The sequence below is a fragment of the Telopea speciosissima genome, chromosome 1 (genome assembly GCF_018873765.1).
Source record: "Telopea speciosissima isolate NSW1024214 ecotype Mountain lineage chromosome 1, Tspe_v1, whole genome shotgun sequence".
Taxonomy (NCBI): domain Eukaryota; kingdom Viridiplantae; phylum Streptophyta; class Magnoliopsida; order Proteales; family Proteaceae; genus Telopea; species Telopea speciosissima.
In genome coordinates this window covers 82788253-82814091 of record NC_057916.1, presented here as the reverse complement: position 1 = coordinate 82814091, position 25839 = coordinate 82788253, and the positions used below count along the sequence as shown (strand labels likewise).

Here is a 25839-nt window from a genome sequence, read left to right as displayed (position 1 = left end):
ATCCAGTAAGTACATCAAAGCAATTTCTTGGATTCACACATTTTTTTATAATAAATTGAGAGATCCGAAGCAATGAGCCTCAAAGATTACACACAATCTCTTATTCAAATCTATTGTCAAAAGCTCCCTCTAGCCCTTGATACTAATGGGTTTGAACAGCTGCACCAAACATGGTTTAGACCTCAAGAAAAAGGCCTTCACTGCCATGTATGTAGGGTGTTGATATTCTGATGAACATTGATCCTGCAAAAAGGTTTGCGCCAATCTTCTACTGTGAGTTCTATGTTACAGGCTTCTATAGAATCTGAATGTGCGCTACAATGACAACTTGTTTAGAGGCTTGCAGTGTCTCTAGTGCAGTTTCTGTCTATTCCAAAGGGGTGGATAGGTGAGTTTCAGGAAACTGATTTTCCAATATCTTTTTACATTATAAGCTACAAATAGCATTAACAATCCCTAATGAATTGGGTCGGGATTGAACTTCACAGATTCCCTCCAGATGAGCTCCTTGATATTCTCCTCAGTGAATGATGGTCGCTCAAAATCAAAACAGAAAGGCCTAGTACAAACTGGCTCATCATTGATATCATGAAGAGATGACACATATGGGTGATGTAAGGCCTCATCAACTGCAGACAACCAATATGAAGAAAGAACCACAATCAAGGAAAATGAAATTAACAAATAAAAAGTAAAAAAAAGCTAGGTCTCATACACGTGTTCAAAAGTAAACATCTGCCGTACCCGTAATGCGTTTGTTCGGATCAAACACCAGCATTTTCTCTAGCAAATCAATAGCCCCAGGAGACATACTGGGGAATCTAGCTGAGAACTGTTGTTTTGGGTACTGCGGAAGCTGCCTAACATATCTCCTTGCATTGTCACTTCTGAGGAACCCAAGGCTGGAGTCATCCGGTGAACCTAGTAGCTTTTTAAAAGAAAAGGAAAAGCATGCAAAGTTACTTATACTCAATGTCAACCTAATGAGAAATAACTTACAGCTTTGCTTTCACCATTGCTCTGAAGTTTCTGTTAGAAACTAGAGGTACAAATTAGCAACAAAAGGAAAATCAAAGAAGATCACAATAATTGAAATTTTTTTTTTTTAAATCGTAGATAAAAGAAAGAGAACAGGGACAAAGCGAAAGCTGGTTATTCAAGTAAATTTGTTTCACTAACTCTTGCAAATGGACAGTAGAAATATCTTTTCTTTGGTCAAAAAGTAGAAATATAGCTATACCTTCACCTATTCCCCCCCCCCTCTTTCTTGTTCCCTTTTACCCTTTGCTGGTTCAATTGTTTGTTGGAAAACCAGGTTCTGACTCGGGTGTTGCCCAAGTCAAGTCAAAGAAATCCAAAACCTGGTCAAGATTCATGTAGACTTGGTTAATATTAAAAATTGACAAGACTTGTTCCAAGTTATCCTGCTGCCACCATGAATCGTAGATTTTACCCAACTGGAGAGAAAATGGTGAGTTATGGTCATTTTTTTTCAGCTCGCATTAGTTTTTATCTTGTACAACATTTCTTTGTGTATAAAATCCCCAATTGACTCCAAATAAACCCCAACCATCGTTTCAGACCTCCAATGAACCTTTTCCTTTCCTCTCCCGAAATTGTCAGACGGAAATTGCATGCCTCTGATGAACCACAAAGATCAACTAAGCCATGGCGCTTAGTGTTGTGTGTGTAGAATAATGGCATTGAGAAACTGAAACTCATCCAATCTCCCTTATCCTCCATCATCCTTTCCCTCACATGTGATTCTGGATTGTCCCTATATTCTATGTAACATATATTAAACAAAAGGCATGACTCAATTTGACTCGTCATTTGCTCATCCGAGTCACTAGGTTTAGCCTAAGGCGAGTTGAGAAAGAAAAACTGGTTTTCCAACAATGCCTTAAACAATAATTGTTAAGACTTGATTGAATTGAGTTGACATCTCAAGGGTAACATGACTTGAAACAGCAACAAAAGGTAATGAAAAAGTTTGGGTTAAACACCAGAAATGAACTAGTGCAAGAAACAGGAGCCAGCACCTTAAGTGGCACATTCTAGCGACTAGACTGAGGATAATTAGTTTATTTTCTTTAAGGATAAGCATAGTCTATTTTGAAGGGGATATCGGTGGCACATTCTTGATAAGTAATGGCGTCCAACCCAAAAGCCCGAAATTTAGAGTGGGGAGGCCCCTTCTAAAGTCATAAAACCCAGCAAATGCATACTACCAGACTGATGTGGGACTAAAAACCTCCCCATTCCTGGCCATGAAGAGCACTCACTACATCAACTGCTCCCTTGCTTTGCGCTATGGGCCCCCACATGGCTGGTGCACAGACAATTCACTCTGATAGCAATTAATGGTGTCCAACCAAAAGCCTGAGCTTCAAGGTGGACTGGCCACCTCTAAGGTCATAAGCCCAGCAGCCGCACACTACTCAACCGATGTGGGACTAAAACCCCTCCCATTCCTGACCATGGGTGCAATCATTGTATCAATAGTCCGGAAACTTGTACTTCATTTTCATGAAGTAAAAGCATAAATTGTTTAGGGGATATCTTGGATCTAAGAAAACAAGACGCAAGGACTCTCTAACATAGATTAATCAACCTATCATAAAAAAACAAACATAGATTAATAAAAAAAATGAATGTTTCACAGTAATACCTCTGTGATGAGCCTCAACTGATGAACATAATCTTTGCCAGGAAAAAGGGGTTCCCGGATCATGATTTCACCTAGAATACAACCCACAGACCAAACATCGATAGCAGCAGTATACTCTGAGCAATTTAGGAGCAATTCTGGTGCCCGGTACCATCGAGTAACAACATACTCAGTCATGAAATCTGTTTCAGAAGTCGTCCTTGCCAATCCAAAGTCCCCAATCTTAAGGTCACAATTCGAATTTAAGAACAAATTGCTGGGCTTAAGATCACGGTGCAACACATTTGCTGAGTGTACATACTTCAGTCCTCGTAATAACTGATACAGGAAATACTGCAAAAGTGGTATTCAGATATCAATATCATGCAATGATACCCAAGCAAGTCAATTACATAAAAATCATATAAAAAACATGTGAACTATTTCTGGGGGCAATCAAACAATACAGAATACATTGTGCCATTCTTATCTGGGTAGATTGTCAAAACTACAAAGGATGCTTTCTATCTCTGGCACATCTCTTCAGCAGACCCACTATCCTCTTGTTAGGTGAGCTGGATAGAAGTTTCAACATCAAGGCCAAAACAAATAGAGGATTCACTTAAGTTATATGCCCGTGGTTAGTGCTTTTTTAATGTCTCATACTGTGCACACTTGCAAAGTGCAATGGAGTGTGTTGATGTATGGCGATGGATGGTGTGTCTACTTGCTATCCAAGAACTAGCCATAGACCTTACCATCATCGTGTATGTGTTGAAGACTAGATTTTCATTTATTCTGATTCACCTACCTGTGTTGCTTGGATGGAGTGTGTACTTATTATTGGCTGGAGTTTACAGGTCTAAATGTATATAACAGCAGTTCTGAGAGTTGTGGTAGTGAAGTCAAGGATTGGAAATGTTGGAATCAGATCACTGTTCAAGTATTATGTGATAGTAGTGGGTAGAAATTCTGTCACGTGGAGATAAAAAAGCGGTCAATAGTTGCAAGGTCTAGTAATAAGGCAGGTTTCATAGCTATGGCTTATGGTAGCTGTTAATTTTTGTTGAACTCTTCTCAAGGAGCTGGGCCCTGCTAATAATGGTCCTAAAGTTCTTATTGCAACAACAAAGCTGCATCTCTTCCCCATTTCTCTATTTCTTTGCACTAGCATTAACTTTCCCAAGTTATATAATCATAATTCCATAATATCTTTCCTGATTTATTTTATATATTTCATTCTTTAATTTCCTATTTATTTTTTATGTTAATATCTCCTGAGACATATCGTAAACATATTAATGCTCTTTCACCAAATATGTGCTAGTTATTTTAAAAGTAAGTAGCATTCTTCAATTTTATAAATTTTGACATAAATAAGTTCTCTGAATTTTCCAAGTGAAAGAAGATATAATGATTTCCCCAACTTTTCTCCTTTCTCTTATCCAAAACTATTCATCAAGAGATCTAAGGCAAATATGCCATAGATTGATAGATCTAATGCATGCATTTAGGCTTGACATGCAAAACTTAGTTTCTTTTTATAGAAAGGGGAGAGCTTATATACTTCTGTTAAATGTTTTCTAAAACTCCCTGGTCATCTCAGTCAACAATTAACAGGTCTTGACACAATCTGAACCGGCAGGAATCTTCATTACATTCAGTCATTTTACTACATTGATTGTGGATTTCCTCAGGAAGCAACAGAGATGTATATCATGCCCAACATATTTTTTTCCCGTCTAAGACTATAACGATCAGCCAATAATACCATAGAAATTGGGCACCCTATTAACCAGTAACACATAAATAAAGAGCAAGTGCGAGTTCTCTATTACAGATTGCCAAATTCCTTTATACGTTCGCAGAAGGTTGGGAAGCACAATCTACATTAGCTATGAATATTGGAACTACTAGCAGTCTTGAGATGATAATTTCACTCTAAAATGTCACAACATAATTCTAATGTCAAACCTGACAATGATCATCTGCCAATGGTTGGTTGGAGCGAATTATCTGATGAAGATCAGTGTCCATTAATTCATAAACAATATAAACATCATTGAAGTTCTCTCTGTTTGGTGGTCGTATAATGTCTTTGATGGCAATAATCTGTCATGGTCAAAGAACTGAGCAGTTAGATCATTGAATCCAGCATCACTAGCAAGAACCATTTTTTAAATTTCTAACTAAAACAAAAACAGGGCAAAGAAAAGAAATACATCCAAGAAAGAACAGCATGATGATTCTACATAAAAAGAATGAAAGTAAAGTGATCTTCTCCCTCAAAATTTGGGACAGAAAAGTGTCCCAAGGAAACAGCCCCTCCGCGAAGCAGGGGTAAGGCTGCGTACATCTGCCCCACCTCAGACCCTGCAGTAGCGGGAGCCTTGTGCACTAAGACGCCCTTTTTAAATTGTCAGTGTCTCTTCCTACCAAGAAGTGAAACTGAATTCAATTGGTTATGCGTCAACCCTCAACATTTCAGGCTTATGTCATAATAACAAAGATTAACATCATGCTTCCTTTTGAAAGGCAACTCAAATAGTTACAAGTCTTTGGCAATACCCAATGGCTTAGAACCGTCTAGAAGATATTTTTCCCGAAATTCTCTTTGGAAGGAATTCTTCTGACAGGGTTTCAGATGCCCTCTCATTAGTCAAAGAGATATACTGTCATGGATTTTCATATGAACATATTGCTCTCTCGAGTTCCCTGCTAAGTGAACAATTTAACCAACAGTTTGAAGGGTTTCTAGATAAGAGCTCTGTTATGAGATGTAACCAACATTCACAGTTTTGGATTTCAACCCCTGCCAAAACCGAAATATTTCTCTGAAATGGCCAAAATCCCATAAAAATTTGGACCATTTCTGTGTCCAAAAAGTGGAATTTGCCTTCAGAAAGTGCCTATGTAAGCATGATTACATTTGAATCATTAGAAGGGAGGGAAAAACCCCAAACGTGGTACTTTGGCTTTGGACCCTAAGTTTCTAGTGTGTAGCGTAACCTACTATATCTTTCCCTTACATAATCTATTACAAATAATTTAATTCTAGAACACACAACATTCAAAACAATTGAAACATGCATTAGGAATGAAGAACCATAAAAGTGGAAAGCATTCTTTTTTTTTTTTTTGGGTGGAAGTGGAAAGCATTCCACAATTAACAAAGTGTGAAATTATTTAACATTATAAATTCATAATACATTGCCAAAAAGTGTCATCATAGACAATAAGTGTAATATATTACAAGTTTACCGCCATAGAACTCAATAACACATACGATTATGGGAAGGGTCAAAATCACAAGGATGCCCCATTGCTCATACTCAATGACAAAAGCTTCCCATTTCCCATTTCATCCTTTGCCTGAAGAAACGCTCAGGGTCCATCACAGCAGCCCTATAGGTGGAACCGTCAATATATGCAAGATAACCCAACCTAAGGAATAGATCAACAGGCTGTGAAGATGCATATGTCAACCCACTGTAACCGCTTGGTATGGTGGGGATAAATAGTTGGGAGGCCGGGTATGAGAAGATGCCGTCCATGAAAAATGACTCACTTTGTAATTGACCACCATAAACCCCCCCCCCCCAATATCCACAATAATCGGAACTGGAGCTATCTTGGGCGAAGGAGGGTGGATGCCATTGCACATACCCACTGTATCCACTACCCTCCTCTATACTTAGGCCATCAAGAGTACCAGGCAAGCTCATGACGTCTATATCCATGCTATCTTCCTCCTCATCTACTCTGAGCCGATGACATGGACCTCTTGAATAACCTCTACGAGCAGGAAGGGCATGTGCACCGTGGTCGGCATCCTATGTGGAATGATCAAGCTGAGTCTCCCTTGTGAATTGGATGGGCTCGTCAGTCCTCTCATGCTGTTCCTCTTCCTCTCCCCTCACTCCTGGATATCACGCCCGTCATCATCATCATCATTATCACCAACACCATAATGATCAAATGGGGACAGAGTGGCAAGTGGCATTGGAATCCGACCAGTCGACGTCTTCCTCCACGTTTCCCAAGCCAGATTGGGATTCAAAAGGATGTGGTGTCTGTGAATGAACACAGCCCCTGCATGACATAAATGCATCAACATCAGCACCTATCTTCTCTAAAATCTCAAAATTAGGCCTACACCCAAGCTCATCCAATATAGGGTACCTCGATCCTTCAACCATTCGTAGAGGGGATCCTCCTCATCTGAATTCTATTGAAAGGTTGTTGAGCTCAATTGGGCCCTTGTCATAGCTGCCAAGGCATCAGCACCTAGGCATCCATACTCTTTCTTGGGTCCCAGCTGACAACACACCTTGTTGGCCTTAACAAGTTTATGTTGATTTATGTTTATTGATTTGTTTTTTGACGAATATACTAATATTATATCCTATGCTTTGTTTATTATATGTTAGTTTTCTCATATCAGGCCATTACTAGCATAATTATATCATATTGCATTAATATGGCTTCTATGTTGCGTATAAACATAATAATATAAAAGGCATTTTCTTATTGACATCCCTTAAGAGGTCAAATAATTTAAAACCTTACTTTTTTACCTTATATTATAACACATTTTTTCAATAAGGGTAAATTTTGTCATTTCACATGTATATTTGAAAAATGTGCAAGACAATGACATCTTTTGATAATAAGGATTCATCTCCATGGTTGCCCATGGGAAACCAATAAGAAGCATCATGGGGTTTAATATAAAAATTTATGGGTAAATTACATTTAAGGTGCCCAATTTTTGATAAAAAGCCGTTTGAGGTGCCTTAAGTTCTAAAAGGAAAGTTTGAGGTTCTTTTGAGCTTAGGTTTACCCCAAATTGAATCAATTTACTAAATTACCCTTTTAATAATTCATCCATCCCCACCCAATCCGACCTCTACTCCCCCGGGAACCTGCAACACCCCTATGTTCGTGATCCTTGTGATTCTCGTGCTCAATGCTCAATGTTCAACGCCATAGTTGGGGTTTGGCAAAAAAAATTGAATTCGGTGAGTTTTACCCCTCTCATCCCCACTCTAATTCCTCGCGCAGGGTTGCACGCCGACACACTCGTCGGTGGTCTTTCCTCCGGCAAACACTGTGAATCTCAAGTTCTGGTCACAAAGGTTCCACTTGTCGTAATCCCCAGCCCACCCCGATTCTGATGGTGGCTAGATTTTATGGGTTTGACGATCAAACTGTTCCAAGACAAGCTTACTCACTGCAAACCCGCCCCCTGTCCTGATCCCTGGTTCGGCGTATCATCATCCTCAAGTTCTGGTTCATCATTGACCACTAGTTCTGCGCATGACTGGTCTTGATGGAGTGAGTAAGGTAGTGTGGAACCTCAAGTTCTGGTCAATAAAAATAAGAAAGAAATCAAGGAACAGAGAAGGGAAAAATGAAAAAAAAAGATTTGCTTCAAGGGTTGCAGCACCTTTCCCTGTCACAACCTTTCGATTCTCTTATTTTTCTTCTGGTGTTTCTCTTGATTGCAGACCCATAACCGACCAACCTATAAAATACAAACCAAAACAAAACTATCAGAGGGTTTTTTTTTTCCTGCGCCGCCTCTGTTCCTGCTACAATCGCACCCAACTCTGCATCGCCACTCCATCGTCAAATTCACCAAAACCAGCCACCATCAGTATTGCCACCTCTACCAACTCCAGCACAAAAAATAACCCTCCATTGCTTAATCCATCCGGACTGCAACCTCCCTGTGTTCCTTCATCAAACCTCACCACCACCACATCCTCAGCCTCTGGCACTGCTACCTCCGCATCTGCAGAACCAAATCTCTGCAAACCCGAGCCGTCTGCAAACTCACCTCCGCCCCGTGACCTCAGTTCCTTTGGTGGAAGACAAAGTGTAGTGGTGGGGCCGCGGGAGTGCAAATGGGGTAGGGGCGTCATGGGCGGGCATGGAAGAGGAGGGGTTGGGATTAAGGGGCTGTAATAGGGGGTGCACACGCTCAGAAAAGGAGTAGGTTGGGGTGGTCAGGCGGGGATGAGGGTGTGGTGTGCATTGGGGTTTGCAGAGCCGGGTGAGCTAAAGGGTAGAGGAGCATGGTGGGCAGTGTTGCAAGGAAGGGTGGGGTAAGGGGAGAGGGTGTTGCAGGTTGCCGGAGGAGGGACCATTGTGGCATGGTGGGACAGGGCTGCAGAGAGGATTGGAGTGGGGACGCAGGGTAAATGTGGAAATGTATTTAATATATGATCAAAGTAAACCACAATGAACCCCAAACGGCTTTTTATAAAAAATTGGGCACCTCAAATGTAAGTTACTTTTTATAACCCATCTCTTTTCTTGACCCATTAAAAATAGGGTTTAACAAAAAAAGAAAAGATCATCTCTTTTCATGCCATGGAACGAGGAAACCATCCCATACCCGAATGCACAGCGGAAAGAGATCGATTCGGGTTTTCTTTCACATCCCATGAATACCAAACAATTAAGACCTTAATGAATGATAAAAAAACATTAAGATCGCTAACATGTAGAGCCTCAAGTGTTGCTTCTCCTCCAAATAATGGTTCTTCTCCTAATGAGCACTTCAAGAAAGCCCAACTCGAATCTCCTTGATGCAGTAGAAGATCCCCAAGCCAAACCAAAATTTCTTCTCCAAGAACATGATCCAATCCAGCCCAAAAACTAGGTTTTCTAAAACCCTAAAGTGCTTCACCACTCAAGAGAGCAAGAGAGCAAGAGAGCAAGAGAGAACAGAGAGGAGAGAGAATCGGGTTCCATGGGGGAGGGGAAATTCGGCCAAGCAGTTGTGGCCGTCCCCCCCCCCCATTAGGTTTATATAGTTGGGTCTCTAAAGAGCCCCTCCTCCATAGGTGCCTCAGTGTTGTGCACTATAGTTATGGCAGCCTTATTAGCGCAATAGAATCTCATAGGTGCCTCAGTATCAAATCCCAACTCTTTGGACCAGCCGTCTCAACCATAGGAGTTGACACACTCCATGAGCCATAGCCCTGGACTCTTACCTCCCATAAATGTACAATGTCCTAATGTAAACCGTCTATCAAAAACTGAACCCGCCCAATCTGCATCAGTGTAGCCCTCTATCCTCAGATGGTTGTGCCTGGCATATAATAGTCCTTTTCCCGGGGTGGACTTCAAGTACCTAAGGATACGATACACAACATCTAAGTGCCCACTCTTGGGGGCATGCATAAACAAACTAACCACCCCAACTGCATAGGTGATATCTGGGCGAGTCAAAGAGAGATAAATCAACTTCTCTACAAGCCTCTGGTATTTCCCTACATCAACAAGGGAAGGTCCACAGTCTTCTCCTAGCTTATGATTCTGATCAATTGGTTTGCTGGTTTGCAACCTAACATCCTTGTCTCTTTCAACAAGTCTAGGACAAACTTCCTTTGACATATATTTATTCCCTTCTTAGACCTTGACACTTCAATCCCCAAGAAGTACTTTAAGGGACCCAAGTAAGTCTTCAGCCTAGCTATCTTAGCCCTGTCATCTCCAGTCACTACAATGTCATCAACATACACAATAAGGGCTGTGATGGTACCATTACCTCGCCAGGTAAATAAAGTATGGTTAGCTTGACTTTGGGAATACCCATTCTTCAAAATGGTCTGTCTAAACCATGGTTCGTGATCTCGGTATCGGCTGAATCGGATTGGATCGGGATCGAATCGATCGATGCGGATCGGGATTACCCAAACTCAGGCAAATATGGCACTTCTGTCCCTGTTTCCTTATAAATAAAAATAAAAATAAAAACTAATTTTTTTACATTTTTACCCCTGTCCGTACAGCTGGATAGGATCGGTATCGGGATCAGTCTCGGCCGATACCGATCCAATCCAATTGGATACCTCAAACCATGGTCTAAACCTCTCAAACCAAGCCTTCGAGGACTGTTTGAGACCATATAGTGCCTTCTTGAGCAGACACTTTTCCTTCAGCTGAGGGAAACTTGAAGCCAAGTGGAGTCTGCATGTATACTTCCTCTTCTAGACCACCATGGAGGAAAGCGTTCTTCACATCCAACTGATACAATGGCCAATCTTTATTAGCCGCCAAAGATAAAAGAATTCTTATTGAGTTGTGCTTAGCCACAAGAGCAAATGTCTCCTTATTATCAATCCCATACACCTGACTGTATCCTTTGGCCACCAACCGAGCTTTGTATCTCTCGATTGTACCATTTGATCAGTACTTGACTATATAGACCCATCTACATCCAACCGGAACTCTCCCCTTGGGAAGATCAACCAATTTCCAAGTACAGTTCTTCTCAAGAGCCATCATTTCCTCATACATGGCTTGCTTCCACTTTGGGTCAGACATAGCTTCAGTGACATTTTTGGGAATGAAAATAGAAGAGAGGGCAGCAGTAAAGGCAACACCTGTAGGAGAAAGAGCATCATAGGAAACAAACTAGGCTACAGGATTAATGCAAGCTCTCTTTCCTTTTCTAACAGCAATAGGAAGGTCTAAATCAGAAGGAAGAGGAGGGACGTCACCTGACTGAGGGGGACGTATCTCAAGATGTGGATCCAAGGAGGACTCTTGGTAGGTCTTCTTTTGCTTGTTCATCTTTCTCTTGTACACAATGTGGTAACCCTTCTCATTACCAGAACCACCACCTGAATTATCATCAATAGCAGCAACAACCCCTTCTTTATGTTTCCCAATATCAAACAGAAATGGAGAAGTAGGCAAAGGTAGGAGGAAAGGAATTTCAACAGCCTCTTCATTCCCACTATTCTCCCCCTGAAGAGGATGTTGAGAAGAAGTGAAGAAAGGTATAGATTCAAAGAAGGTGACATCTTTGGAGAGAAGTCGCCTTCGGGAAGATGGATGGTAGCACTTATACCCCTTGGTAGAGGAAGAATATCCAAAGAGAAGGCATTTGAGTGCCTTGGGGTCAAGCTTAGGTACCGTTTGATAATGTTACGCGTGTTTCTATTCCGTTTCTCACCAAAAATGTTTTTTGGTGTTTTTGGTTGCAGAAACATATTTTGGGTTGCAAAATGGTGTTTGACAATGTTACGCGTGTTTCATAGCAATTTTCTCCATCTTCACCTCTGTCGTAGCTAAAGCCTCTGCACTTCAAATCGAACCTCTCCTGAAATAAAATAAATAATAAAAATGAAACAAAATCAAAGCAGCAACCAAAGGTGGAGGCGATGAATCACAGCGGCACCGTCCGAAGCTTGTCGCAGCAACCAAGGTGGAGGCGATGAATCATAGCGACACTGTCCAAAGCTTATTGCACAATCAAAGGTGGTGGCAATGTAAAAGTTGTCCATCTTTAATCGACATCCATACTTAATTCTAACGACAAGTATCACAGGTCCATGATAATGGAGGAAATCAAAAGTGGAAAAGAGGGTTTCGGTAATGGTGGGGTTTTGGAAGGACATGAAGAAAGATTTCATAACAAATAAATAAAAAAAGGAAATAAATTGGACAGAGAAGGGATTGAGGGTTAGTGGAAGATTTCAATGGATGGAGAAGAGGGACGGTGGGGTTTTGATTATGGGATTAGGTTAATGGCAAAGTGTTGGGATTTAGAAATCAAAGAAATAAGTTCAGTAGCTGTGGTTGCAAAGAGAAAAATAAAAAGAAATGGTGGTTGGGGTTTCGGTAATGGTGGGGAGATGAGTTTTAGGTTAGACTAGAGAGGAAACAAAGAGGATTTCAGGTGGAGAGAAAGGGAAGAAGATGGAATTGGTGATGGTGTTCTCGGGTAATGGAAGGTATATAAAAAATAAATACATAAAATAGAAGAAGACGACAGAGAGGAAGAGGTGCAACGGCTGCGGCAACGATGGCTTGATTCTTCCCCAACTCAAGGAGCACCCAGCGTCTCTGTCTCAAACCATTTCCCTTGGTTCTCTCATTCTTCCCCCTATTTTTTATCGGGTAACACTTCCCTACATCTGGTCAAAATGGTAGAAACAACTTTTACTTGTTTCTACAAATCTGTTTCTGTTAGCATAAATGACCATAAATTTTGATTTATGGTACCAAAAACACATGAAACAAAAAAGGTTTATCAAACGGTTTTTTGGGTGTTTTTGTGTACCGGGAACACAAATAGCACAGAAACATAATGTTATCAAACGGTACCTAAGTCCTAGCAGATTTATTGACATGAACATAGCAGACACATCCAAACACCTTGGAAGGAAGAGAGAAAGCAGAAATCTGAGGAGACAATAAGTCTAAAGGGGATTTGGAGCCAAGAAGTTTAGTGGGCATGCGATTGATTAAAAAGGCAGTGGTAAGAACGACTTCAGACCAAAAAAATTTGGGAATATACATGCCAAATTGGAGACTCCTAGTAACTTCCAACAGTGGCGATTTTTCCTCTCAGCCACCCCATTCTTTTGAGGAGTGTCAACACAAGCAACCTGATGGATAATGCCATGATCTGTAAAAACTGTTGGAGCCCCCCGTACATATACTCGCCCCCTTTATCAGAACAAACAATTTGAATGCGAGTACGAAACTGGGTACAAATGAGCTGATAAAATTTTTTAAAGGCATTATAGACATCACTTTTTTGTTTCATCAAAAAAGTCCAAGTTGACCGGGAATAGTCATCAACAAAGGAAATAAAATAACGATAACCAAACAAGGAAGTAGTGGGAGCAAGCCCCCAAACATCAGAATGCACAATATGGAAAGGAACATTGGATCTATTAACATGATAGAGATAAGGAGAACGACAATGTTTGGCAAACAAACAGAGTTCACACTGAAATACATGGGAAGAAGAAATGGAAGAAAACAAGAACGGCAATTTTGTCCTCATAACACCGAAAGAAGGGTGGCCCAAACGTTGATCCCACATGCGTAAGACCGGGCAGTAGATAAGGGGGAGGTCCCTGGATTAAGAAGGTAGAGTCCTTTTTCCTCACATCCACTGCCAATAATCCTCTTTGTCACCAAATCCTGAAAAATACAATGAGATGAAAAAAAAAAGTGACACAACAATTCAAGGATTTGGTTAGGTGGCTCACAGATAAGAGGTTCGTGTTAAACTTAGGAACATAAAGAACGGAGTCAAGGGAAATAGAAGAAGTAACACAGACACTACCCTTACCATAGATAGAAGAAAGAAAACCATCAGTGACCCTAACTTTTTCCTTACCAGAACAAATAGAGTAGGAGTCATAACATTGGGATATGTCAGTCATATAGTCAGTGGCTCCAGAGTCAATGACCCATGAGGAGGTAGTAGAAGAAGCAGATGTAGAGGCCTGTAAGGTGAAAGCTGAAGAATATTGCACTGTATGTGTAGAAGAAGAGCTATTCAGATATGACAAAACCCTGCGAAACGTTGCAATATCATCCTGAGTGAGAGAACTAGTGTCTAACTGTAGTCCAGATAGTTATCCCATAGGTTCAACCTCAGTCATCATAGTGTGCTATGGCTCCCCCTCTCCTACTGCCATGCATACTAAGGGACATCCATAAAGCATCCAACATCTCTCTCTAGTGTGCCCAGATTTCCCACAGTGATCACAACTGAATCTATCCTTGTCATTCCCTTGGGGTGGCCGCCTCTTCCTCCAACCTTAGACATAATGTACGAACACACATAGACAGTGGGGATGATACTCAAACCAAATGGGGAGTACATTCTACCCCAAAATATCTTCTCAATACGCAAAAAAAAAAATTCCAGCAAGTAGGTAACTAGGTAACCATAAAAAAACTAGAAGAAAACCGACTCACATACACCCGTCACGATTTAACTTCATTCCATTACAACATATAAGTCTCAAATGATGTAACTCACCATACACAACATTTCAAGCAAATATTTTGCTTCTTCGAATAGCCTTCACAACCTTGGAAGCTTCGAATATCTCATAAAATCTTGAAAAATCTCCAATCAAGTGAGTATTACAAAGTGGAAATCCATTGTATTTTAACTTGAAAGCTTCACATACCATATCGAACAACAAACAACCACTGAATAACTTAAGCACAACTCTGACAGTCCAAACCTGGCAGTAAAACAGAGCAGCAAAGTTTGGTGTTACAGAGAATGAGGGCTAGGTATTACCAGCTGAGCCTATATAGGCTTGAAAATAGAACTTAGGGTGACTCCAAGGAACCTGGTGCCAACCTCTACAGATCCTAGACGAAGGAGAAAAACTGAGCCAAGCCAGTTTTTTTCACAACTGGTGGTACTGTAGCGGTGGCAGAAAAACTGAGTTGTAGACCATGGGCTTCCCTCCTTTGCAACCAAGCTTTTGGGGGCTTGAAAGAGAAGCCTAGGACAACTTCAATGAGCCAAGACCCAACTCCAACAGATGCCAGATGAGAGAGAGAGAGAAAGCCATTCCAACACAGAAATCACTGTGACGTGAACAGTGACGTGAACAGTGACGTGAACAGTATTTTCAGCTCATATTGCTTCATATACCTCCTTTTGATGTTCCTATGAACCTCTTCCAAGCTTATCTCATGGTTCCTTTGAGTTTTTCACACAATGGTCTCTTCCTTTGGAACCCCTTTGTAACTTAGGGTTCCAAAGAGAGAGAAATGGAAGCGGAGTACCGGTAGGACGACTCTCAAACCGAAGACCTGCTCTGATACCAAGTTGGGAATGGTGTAAGGATTGACTCAAGAGAGGAGACAAGGTAGGAGGTGAGAAGAGTAGAAGAGAAGATGAGGAAGGAAGAGAGGAGAAGAAGATGTGAAGCCAAGTTAGGGAGAGAAGATTCTTCTCCCCTATTTGATTTACTAACATGAAGTGAGAATTACATACACCTCCCTAGGGAGGTAAAAGGTGAAAAAGTAAAATTACAACGTAAGACAATAAGATACTAAACTAGTGCCCAAACTACCCTTATTACATAAACTCTAACATTCACTTCCGCAATTCCGGAAGCATCATCCCTAGATATAATAATATCACCTAGGGATATAATGAAATTCCTTGATTGGTTCTTGTTCTTTCCAAAGGAACAATCTTTTTTATTTTACTGAGGGAGCCAACAAACAATTAGAAAAAATTCTAAATTCTACATAGACAACTAGAACAACCACCTTTGAGCCCTGGCGTTGGACAAACACAAAGTGATCAGAATAGCATTGAGAAAAACCACTATGAGTGACAATAGAGATGAATTTGTTGAACCATGCTCTAGGTGATTGTTTTAACCCATAGAGGGCTTTGTGAAGTTTGCATACTTTAGCTGAATTATCCCCCTAAGCAACATACCTAGGAGGTTGCTCCATATAAACCTCCTCTTGTAAATCACCATATAGGAAGGCATTTTTCATGTCCATCTGATACAAGGGCCCGTCTAAATTCACAGCCAAAGATATTAGTACACAAATGGGCAACAAGAGAAAAAAGTATCAAAATAATCCACACCAAATGTTTGAGTGTATCCTTTTGCTACCAACCGAGCCCTGAGACATTCAACAAACCCATCAGGATTGTATTTGATGATGTAGACCCATTGACATTGCACTAGATCTTTACCTGGAGGCAGATCCACCAAAGTTCATGTCTGTCTAGACAACAGAATATCTATGTCCATTTCTATAGCCCCTTTCCCCTAGGATGAGATAATGCTTCATGATGATTCTTAGGAAAAGAATTAGTACACAATGGAAGAGCAAAACTATGAAGAGGAGATGGAAGATGAGATATAGACACATAATTCTCTAAAGGATAGGTAAAGAAGGATTTTTAAGTGCAGGATCGAGTACTTTCGAAGTGCAAATAGTAAGTCATTAGGAACCTTAGGTTCAGGATCAGACTGGATGGTGGGCTCGACAGGAGCTGTAGCTGAGGTGGAAGGCCTGGTTTTCTTGTGCCGCTGGTATACCTGTAGTGGAGGAGCATCATCAAAGGGAACAAATGCAGGAATAAGTGTGGTACCCTCAGTATTGACAGAGGGTGATGCTGGTAGAGAATAATAAGATGTAGTCTCAAAGAAAGTACTGTCAACACTGACAAACTGCCAATAAGAAACAAGATCATAGCACTTGTACCCTTTCTGAGTCCTTGAATAACCAAGAAAAATACATTTGACCGTTCAGAGTGATAACTTATCAATGTGAGGTTGTAAGATATAAACAAAATACACAGCCAAAAACCTGTGGTAGGACAATAAACAGGCGAGCACGAGGGGATACAAAATAGACAAAGGAGATTGGTTATCCAGAATTGAGGAGGGCATCCTCTTGATTAATTAACAAACAGTGAGGACAACATGATGAGTCAACATCACACTAATAATTGTTAAGAACATGCATATAAATCATAAGTGTCCAACAAATGTCTATTTTGTGTTCGGCTACCCAATTTTGTTGTTGGGTTACTGGGGTATATGAACAAGAAGTTTGATGAATTATACCATTAACTAAGCAAAATTCAGAAAATTCAGAAATTTCCCACTAAGTACATTCAAGAGCATTATCAGATCAGAAAATTTTAATGGAGCGTCAAACTGAGTTTTATCTCATGATAAAAGTTCTAAAAAGCATTTGGAAATTTGGATCAATCTTTCAACAAATAAACTCACGTCGACCAAGAATGATCATCCACGAAATTAACAATGTAAGAAAAACCTAATCTATTATTGATACGACAGGGACCCCAAATATCAGAATTGTAAAGAAAATAAAGACCGACTCCTAGACCCACTATGCGAAGGAAACAAAGACTGATGATGTTTTCCAAGTTCACAGGCTTCAAACTCAAGACGAATTTGCAACTTGGAACTATCAACTGAAGCTTGGACAAGGATAGATGCCCCAGGAGATGATGCCACTAAAGAGGAGAGGGTCCACTACGAGATGTAGCAGTAGTTGACGGTACAATACGTCAATACCATCCAGATAGTATAAGCTAACCTACTCAAGCCCGCCACCAATCATCATTCTTGTCTGAAGGTCCTAAAACCACAATAAGAAAGGTAGGAAGTAACATCACAATTAAGTGATTTTGTATGTTGGCTAACAGATAACAAACTCAATGGCAGCTTTGGACACGAAGAACAGATGACAGCATTACGGAAGTGGTAGGAGAGACTGTTACATGAGTGGAGGATCCATTAGGAAGGATAACTAGAGAAGAAGTTTGAACTGGTGACAATTAAGAAAATAAGTCCGACTTACCAATCATGTGGGAAGATGCCTTAGAGTCATTAATCCATAGAGTGGTGGACTGGTGGTATGGATGGCTGAGTTACCTATGTGTTCTAAGGTGGTGGTGGAAGTGGAAGCAGATGACTCAAGTTGTTATAGAGGCTTTAGTATTTGATTATAATCTTCTCAAGGCATAAAGATAGTGGAAGGAGCCTCAAATGCAGATGCTAGTGTTGTGTCACTAGAGGTCACTATCTCACGAGAACTATCAGTCATAGCTAGGGCTGCAATAGGGTCAGGTTGGGCCAGGCTTTTTAAAACCCCAACCCATCCCTGAGTCCCCTTAGTTGGGCCCAAGCCCAGCCCGGAACTGACTCAGGGCTTGAAAAATCCAACCCTGACCTTTCAGGGTCGGGCCGGGCTGACCTTAATTGGCGCTAACCATAGGGAGGGGGAAAAGAGATGCAGAGGGTAGGCCACACCGAGAAGAAGAAAAAGAAGAAAAAGAAAGAACAGGAGAAGACAGGGCCAGGCTCAACCCAAGGCCTCAACCCTGACCCTGACCAAGGCCAGAAATTCCCAGCCTTGACCCGCCCTTAAGGCCAAGGTATCTCATCCCAGGCTATGTTCAGGCTCATGGCAGGCCAAGGTGGGCTCGAGCCGATAGGGCCAAACTTGTACCCCTAGTCATAGTTGTGTTGACTAACTCATTTGCCCAGTATGGTTGACCATGTTTAGCCCAACATGTCTCAATAGTATGATTGGGCTCATCGCAGAAATTACACTGTCAAGAAGTTCTTTCAATTTGCTATCCACTTGTACCACAACCACGGTCTCTACTAGAGAAGGAGGAAGTGAGGAACCTCATTCTCAGCCAGCAGCAAACGTTGATCCTTCCCTAGGAGCATGGGAGGGATCAACTTTTGGTGAAGTAACTAAACGCTGAAGACAAGAGAAAATTTCATTCAATGAAGGTACTTTTTCCCTTGTAAAAAGTTGACTTTTAACCAACTGGTAGTCAGGGTGGAGGCTGGTCATAAATTTTGCAACATGGAACTCAGCTCATTGAAGCTTCAATTGTTCCATATCAGTATTAAGAGATTGATGGATCTGAAGTGCTTCAATAATCCCCTTAAATCTGTTGAATAATCATTCAATGACTTATCTCCTTGCTTGAAATTGAAAATCTTCTCATAGAGCTCATAGGTTTAGGATATATTCTTATCTTGAGAGAAGTTTTCTTTTAAATCATCCCAAATCCCCTTAGCAATAGTGTGAAACATGACATTGGCTGAAATATCAGGGTCCATACTATCCCAAAACCAAATCTTGAGTGTGGAATTTTCACGCATCCATTCTTCATAGGCGGCAATAGCAGTAGGATCCTTCGAACCAGCAGATGGAGGATCAAAAGTAAAATATTTCATCTTTCCGTTGGCATGAATGTAGACTTGGACAGCTTGAGCCCAGGAATCAAGGGGAGCATCAATCAAACAGCCAAACACTGTAGTAACCCAATCAAGCAACAAAAGCATTATGTTGAGAGGAGCCGGCAGCAACACAACTCCTAAACAGAGCCTAATAATCCCAGGTTTGGGAGATTTCAATGTACTAGAGATCAGCAGGTTAGAAAGACCTGAAATTAGAACCGAAGGAGCTCCCTGGGGTAAGGAAAGAATATCCCAAATTTTGAATCAGAACAGATGGTTAGATCACAAGTAATTCAAGTAATAAGAGGTCTGAAATTTGACCTAAAAACAGAGCAGTCAAATGTAGTATAGAGAAAATAAATTGCCGAAAATCAAATCATCAGAAGAGCCCCAAACTTGGATCGAGTAGTCCTCTAGGTGAGTGGAAACGAACATCAAAAACTCATCAACATCACATGGCAGAATATGGAGTAATTTCAGACATCAGCAACTTGAAGAAAATTTTCCAGAATCTGGAACACAGAGCAGTCGCATGTAGTATGGAGAAAATAAATTGCAGAGAATCAAATCACCAGAAGAGCCCCAAACTTGGATCGTGTAGTCCTCTAGGTGAATGGAAATAAACCTCAAAAACTCATCTACATCAGATGACAGAATATGGAGTAATTGCAGACATCAGCAACTTGAAGAAAAATTTCCAAATCTGGAACCGCAACCACCATGTGCAAAATTTGATCTCTGGATCAAAATACCTTCATGATCATCAAAGTATGAGGAGTAGAATGCCCTAGTTTAGCTTCGTATCATCATTAACTAGGCCAAAAACGATATATAGGCAGCATAGATTGCTGCAACCAGAGAACAATAAGAATCCTTTAATGGACTATCAAACCAACGATTGGATGAGGAAGATTACTGGTTAATAATGCTCTGATACCATGTGACAATACCAGAAATTAGAAACCAGTAACCATACAAGAGAGAGAAGAGAAGTGACTGCTGAGAAAACTAGCCATCAATAGTTCTCAGCAGTCCCCCATCGTATGTATATAAATCAGCTACCAGCAGTAGTTATCACTTAGGAAAGTATCCTAAATAGGATACAACAGAATATAAGATCAAATCCTAGCTAAGATAGAAAGAATATCCTAATCTAACTAGGAAATAACAAAACAAATCTAATCACTAATAACCAGCAATGATAGGGACACTCCCCCTATTGTGGTACACATAGACTTGAACCCCCACGGTACAATATGCAACCTTTAACAGTAAACATTTTATATATAACTATGAAAGTCTTATACATTGCAAATTAGCAATAAACAGATGGAGCTTCTATATTTGATAGCCCAAGCTGTGGTCATAAGAGTTGAATAAAGATGATTATGATAAACTTTTCATAACTTAAACTGAAGCTTGAATATTTGATCATCTCACTCACATAGTCAAGCCCCCTAATAGAAAAGGAAGAAACATGTCTCACCTGATCTAGAAAGAACAGATTCATTAAGCAAACACTGAACAAAAGAATCTACAAGCAGAAAATAACAGATTACAGGGCACTACTCCGCATTGCTTAAGCTTATTCCTTTCGATAAGCATGCATGGGCATGGTTAAACACTAATCTTAAGTATTAGTTTTGGTAAATCATGTGGATTAAAATAGGTATTTGGTTATTATGCATGAATGAAATAGCTTAGGAGAACTATTGATAGAAAGAGAGGTTATGATGGTAGTTTGGTCATTTGGAAATACTAATGAAACAGTCCATTGTTTAGAATGATCTGCAAAAGAGATTATGAGAACATGCCAAATCTAGCTTCTTGCAAAAACAACAAGCAATAGAAAGCTCTCCTAATTCTTTTGCATTACCCGAGAATGCAACTTAAAAGTTATCGCCAGCACTAAGCTGTAAGATAACTGAAGAGTCAAAAAGCTCCTCGCAATCTGCCCATGGTTACTGCTTTTTAATGTACTTGTCTCATAATGAGTGTACACACAAAATTTAGAAATGAAGTGGAGTGTGTTGACAAGTTGATGTATGGAGAAGGATGATGTGTCAAACTTTCTATTGACGAACTAGCCGTAGACATTAATGCCAGTATGTGTATTCAAGACCAGATTTTCAGGAAGGGACCTCAACTTGGCTGGTTTGGCTAATGGATCACCTAGTTTAGACAGATTTAAATGCAAAGTCATCCACCAAGTGACAGGGTGTTATGGAGATCTGATTTCCAAGCCCTCCTGGTGTCCCAGGTCAAACAGACTGGTTGAGCAAGGCCAATTTTCTTTCAAAAACTATTAAAAAAATTTATGATATGAATTCTTACATTTTCATGATCCATGTGACGAAGAAGCTTAATTTCTCTTAATGTCCTTTTGGCATCAATTCTGTTGTCAAAGGCATTACCAATCTTCTTAATTGCGACCTCTTCACGTGTCTCCGAATTTACAGCAGCACTGGAGGAACAGAAAGTTTAGATTAATCCTTTACTATTTAACTTGTGCAGCATAAATAAAAAACTAATACAACTCTCTGAGTATCTTAAAATGAACATGTCAATTACCTAAACAATTATCTTAATCTAACACATTTAAACAAGGGCATCTTGCAAAACCAAATTATTAATTAGACTTGGACACAAATATTCTATATGAAGATTAAATTAGACACATGGAAAGAAGAAAACTGTCGTGGAGTTTTTCCAAACATACAACTGGTCATCTAATTGGATGTTCTTCAGTGGGCAATGTGGAGCTGTAAATCACACAAGAAGCAAAGTATTAAGCCCAAAAAAAAATCAACCAACACAAAAACATTCATATAGAGTTTTTTATTATCCAAATAAAGATTGCTTTTGAAGCTTCCCATCTTCTTCTTCTTTTTGTTTGGTGGGATAGCATGCACATCAATTGTCGGTTGTTAGTAGATAAATATGAGTTTTGAGCCGAGGTCTTAGGTATGAATCTCTAGATAAATATGAATTTTGAGTGGAGGTCTTAGGTATGAATCTCCAGACTTTACCAACTTAACAAGCTGAGACATCTTCCTCTTAAGGGATTACAGCATTAAGTTATTCTTACAGTTTTACATTACCAAGAGCCCCACAAAATTAGGAAAAGAAAAAAAAAAAAAAAGAGGAGGCAGCTTTCCTTAGATTGTGAATGCTAATTCCTGGTATAAAATTTCCAGATCATTGCGTCATTGCGAGCAAAATGTGATACATAAAATACAGTAATACCCCAAGTTGAATACAATTTGGCTCAAGAAAACCAAGTCAGGAATATGCATACGTAAATCACAAGCCATTAAATATTAATCACATCTTGTGACACCTTTTCCCAGAACTTTGAAATCAAACAAAGATCTGCAGAAAGAAGATTTCTTTTGAATGTAAACATCATCCCTGAACCTTAAACATACATCAAACCAAAATAAATAAATAAATAAAAACAGAGATTATCCTCAAAGTCAAAACAAGAAATTAAGATTGCTTTCCGGAAATATAATGAAATTTGGACAAAGTTTTCAAGGGCACAAAGAAGACAAAAAACCAAACACTGCATCAAAGTGCAAGTAGTAGGCCTAAAATGACTTTGGGAAAAACAGTGAGAAAAGACATGCATGGGTTAGGGTTGACGAGAAGTATGGCCTTGAATAGAGACAAAGGGCGAAAAAGGATCTGTGCAGCCAACCGCATTCCGTTGGGACAGAGATTAGTTGAGTTGAGTTGATTACTTGCATTAAAGTTTCAAAGGAATATACTTAAGGACCTTCACAATTGTTCAAGCCTCTTACTTTCCTCTTAAGTGGAGCCACTTAAAGTAAGGATTCACATAGGAAGACATGAACTGCCGTTAAAACTTAAAAGCTAAAGAAAGCTCTTCCTATGGGGAAAAGTATTAACGCATCTTCCATCTTAGTTGTACATGGTTAGCAGAGGAAAGCTTTTGAGAAGCACGTTCTCTCAAAAGCGTAGAGTAATACATTTGACTCAATTTAATCAAGGAGAAATGAAATAAAAAAGAGAAAAAATAATAAGAATATTAAATAGTACATACTGCATCAACATATCTAATCATCTAGTGATTTTCCTAAAAACATAAGAGAAAGCATGCAGCGGATGAGGAGTCAAAGACATAATGGACCTAGGGTTGAAGGCTTAGTAGAAATTGTGATCGAGAACAATCTTCAATCAACGAAAAGAACCTGATTAGCCCATTCAAATTTCATAAGGAATTTATGCATTTAGAACACAAAGATGATATGTATCATAGAGGAGCAGGAGGCTGTGATTATCAAAGGTAGGGGACAGTAAAGGAGGGTTACTTCAGAAAGTAAGCCGAACCAAAAGTTTCAAGAGCTAATGAAAATTTTAAGGCGCTGTAGCCTGAGCTTCACCGTCAAGCAAGTCCAAATTCTAATCTAAAGGCTACTTAACACCTAATTATTTAGAACCAGACATTACTGAGGAGATTAAACATCTTTTTCAAAAATGGAACATCCACAACATCATGAGAAAAAAGTCAACCCCATGACAGACATCAACCTCTCTCTGAAAGTATCTCAAAGTACCTGTAAAATCTCAAAGTACTTATATTTTTGCCATGAAAATTGAAAATACGATTTGCCAAGATGTTTTTTTCCAATTAAATTACTTTGTATCGTATTCCTACAATATTGACAAAGAAATGGAACAAATTCATGTAACCACAATCAGAGGCCGTCACGCATTTATGCGACTGCAACAAGTATTAAGCTTCCACCCTCTGAAATTTCCGAATTCTCAGCCCTATTGCTAATATTCAACCCAAGTGGAGTTGAGAAGATTTAGATGCGGAAGAACAAGCAAGAAAGAGAAAGCTTGAAAAATAACCAAAAAAAAAAAGATCTTACCAGACAATGCCATAAGCACCTCTGCCGACAGGTCGCATCGGGGGAACGTACTTAGTAGGGAGCTCGAACAGATTTCCATAGATATTGTACTGAACGTAACGGCCGCCATGAGTGAGAACCCCTCTGATATTACCACCATCAGCTGAAGTGGAATTCGACTCCCCAGACATACTTGAGAGGCTTGAAGCTGAAGCAACCCTCTTCGAAAACGCAGAAGTGGGGATTCAGATAGAGAGTTAAAACGGAGAGATCAATAAGAAAGATTGCGCAGCAAAATTCAGCAGAGCAGAGCTTCCGCCGAAATTTCTCAGATAAGAGGAGAAAAGAAAAGGAAACCAAAATTAGAGGGGTCTGTCCGTTCCGATTTTGCCACTTGGGAGTTTGGTCTCTCGTCAATCAATCTTTTGCCTTTAAACGCAACTTTCCATCTAAAATCTAATGTTCCCCCTGAAAATCCGTGAAACTTTCCCCCTTTTCTTCTCTCTCTCTCATCCTCTCTTTTTCTCCTGTTTAACTTCAATGGCAGCTTGCCAGCTTCTGTTGTGAGATCAAATCGAAGTCAAAACGAAAATTCACACGGTGCTTCGAGTCTAAAGCCGCATCTGTTTCTTAAATATTGACATAAATACCCCTCAGATTCCTATCCGAAATTCCATGGAACCTGCAAGTCGGTCATTATCCTTAAAAATCCCAACCTATGAAATTCAAACGGAAGTGCGAGGAAATCTACCCTAGGTTACCGTAGTGGCCTAGTGGATTTTTTTTAATATACAAAAGAGGTGTAAGGTGAGGTGGAGCTTAATCCTTAATCTATTGCAGACCACGGAGTTCATCTGATACCACGCTAATCATGTGAGGCTCAGTTTCAAATTTTGCCTCAGTTGGACCAAACCCATCTGGGTTATCTTCCCCTGCTTAAGTGTTAATATGGAAATTATATTATATGGATTTAAGTATCGGTATCAGTATCGGGATTTGCTTACGACACCGATACATATCAATTCATACTATAAAAAAAGTAGGGGAAAAATGCCACCGGGTCGTGTTAGATACGTCGTCCCTGCACCTTGACTCAGGGGCAGGCGATATGACCACTGCACCTCTGGTCATTTCCGGGGTTCCAGGGGTGTGTCGATTATTTTGTGTGCCCCTATGTCAGGGTGCAGAGGCAGCGTGCCTGCACATGAAAAAAAAATAAAGAATAGCTTGTTACAGCCGAGATCTTCCTTCCACGGTCTGGTTCGATCCTGCACACAATAGAACCAAAGGGCAAAGCGGGTGAGTACCCCGAAATGGGTTCCGGGGGAGGACTCTTCAATGCCAAAATCAGATCTCAAAGCATCAGTCAACAGAATCGGAGATGGGAAGTTTGGTTCTAGAGCTTTTGGGCCTAATGGGATGGTCTGCAGATGCTTACATTCTTCTCATCTCCTCTTCTCCTCTTCTCTTATATATGACGTTGTCTCCTCTTGTCCCCATTCCTTAGGGTTGTTTATTCTTCAAGTTAGGTGGGAGATTCCGGCAAGAACCACTAACCGAATTTGTCAGTATTGTCAGTGATTGTGTCTTTGGTCGGCCACGTGTAAAGCTCTTTGCACACTCGAACTTCAAGCATGAGACTGTGGTTGGGGGTTCGATCGGGTTATGGGTCTTTATTCCTTGAACGTACCATTCCCTGATTCAACCTTTTACATGTGTTCTCATGGCATTTGAGGTCAGATTCCATATGTATCATAGC

General features: G+C 40.2%; 1 protein-coding gene across 1 annotated transcript; it reads right to left on the bottom strand.

The window, feature by feature from the left end:
* Window positions 1-24497, bottom strand: LOC122640510 (mitogen-activated protein kinase homolog MMK2). Its single transcript, XM_043833724.1, has 6 exons — window positions 24102-24497; window positions 21535-21664; window positions 4625-4762; window positions 2672-3004; window positions 745-928; window positions 1-629 (listed from the first exon to the last, which is right to left on the bottom strand). The coding sequence occupies exons 1-6, from the start codon at window positions 24269-24271 to the stop codon at window positions 457-459; spliced, it is 1128 nt and encodes a 375-aa protein (XP_043689659.1). The 5' UTR covers window positions 24272-24497; the 3' UTR covers window positions 1-456.
* Window positions 24498-25839: the final 1342 nt, after the last annotated feature.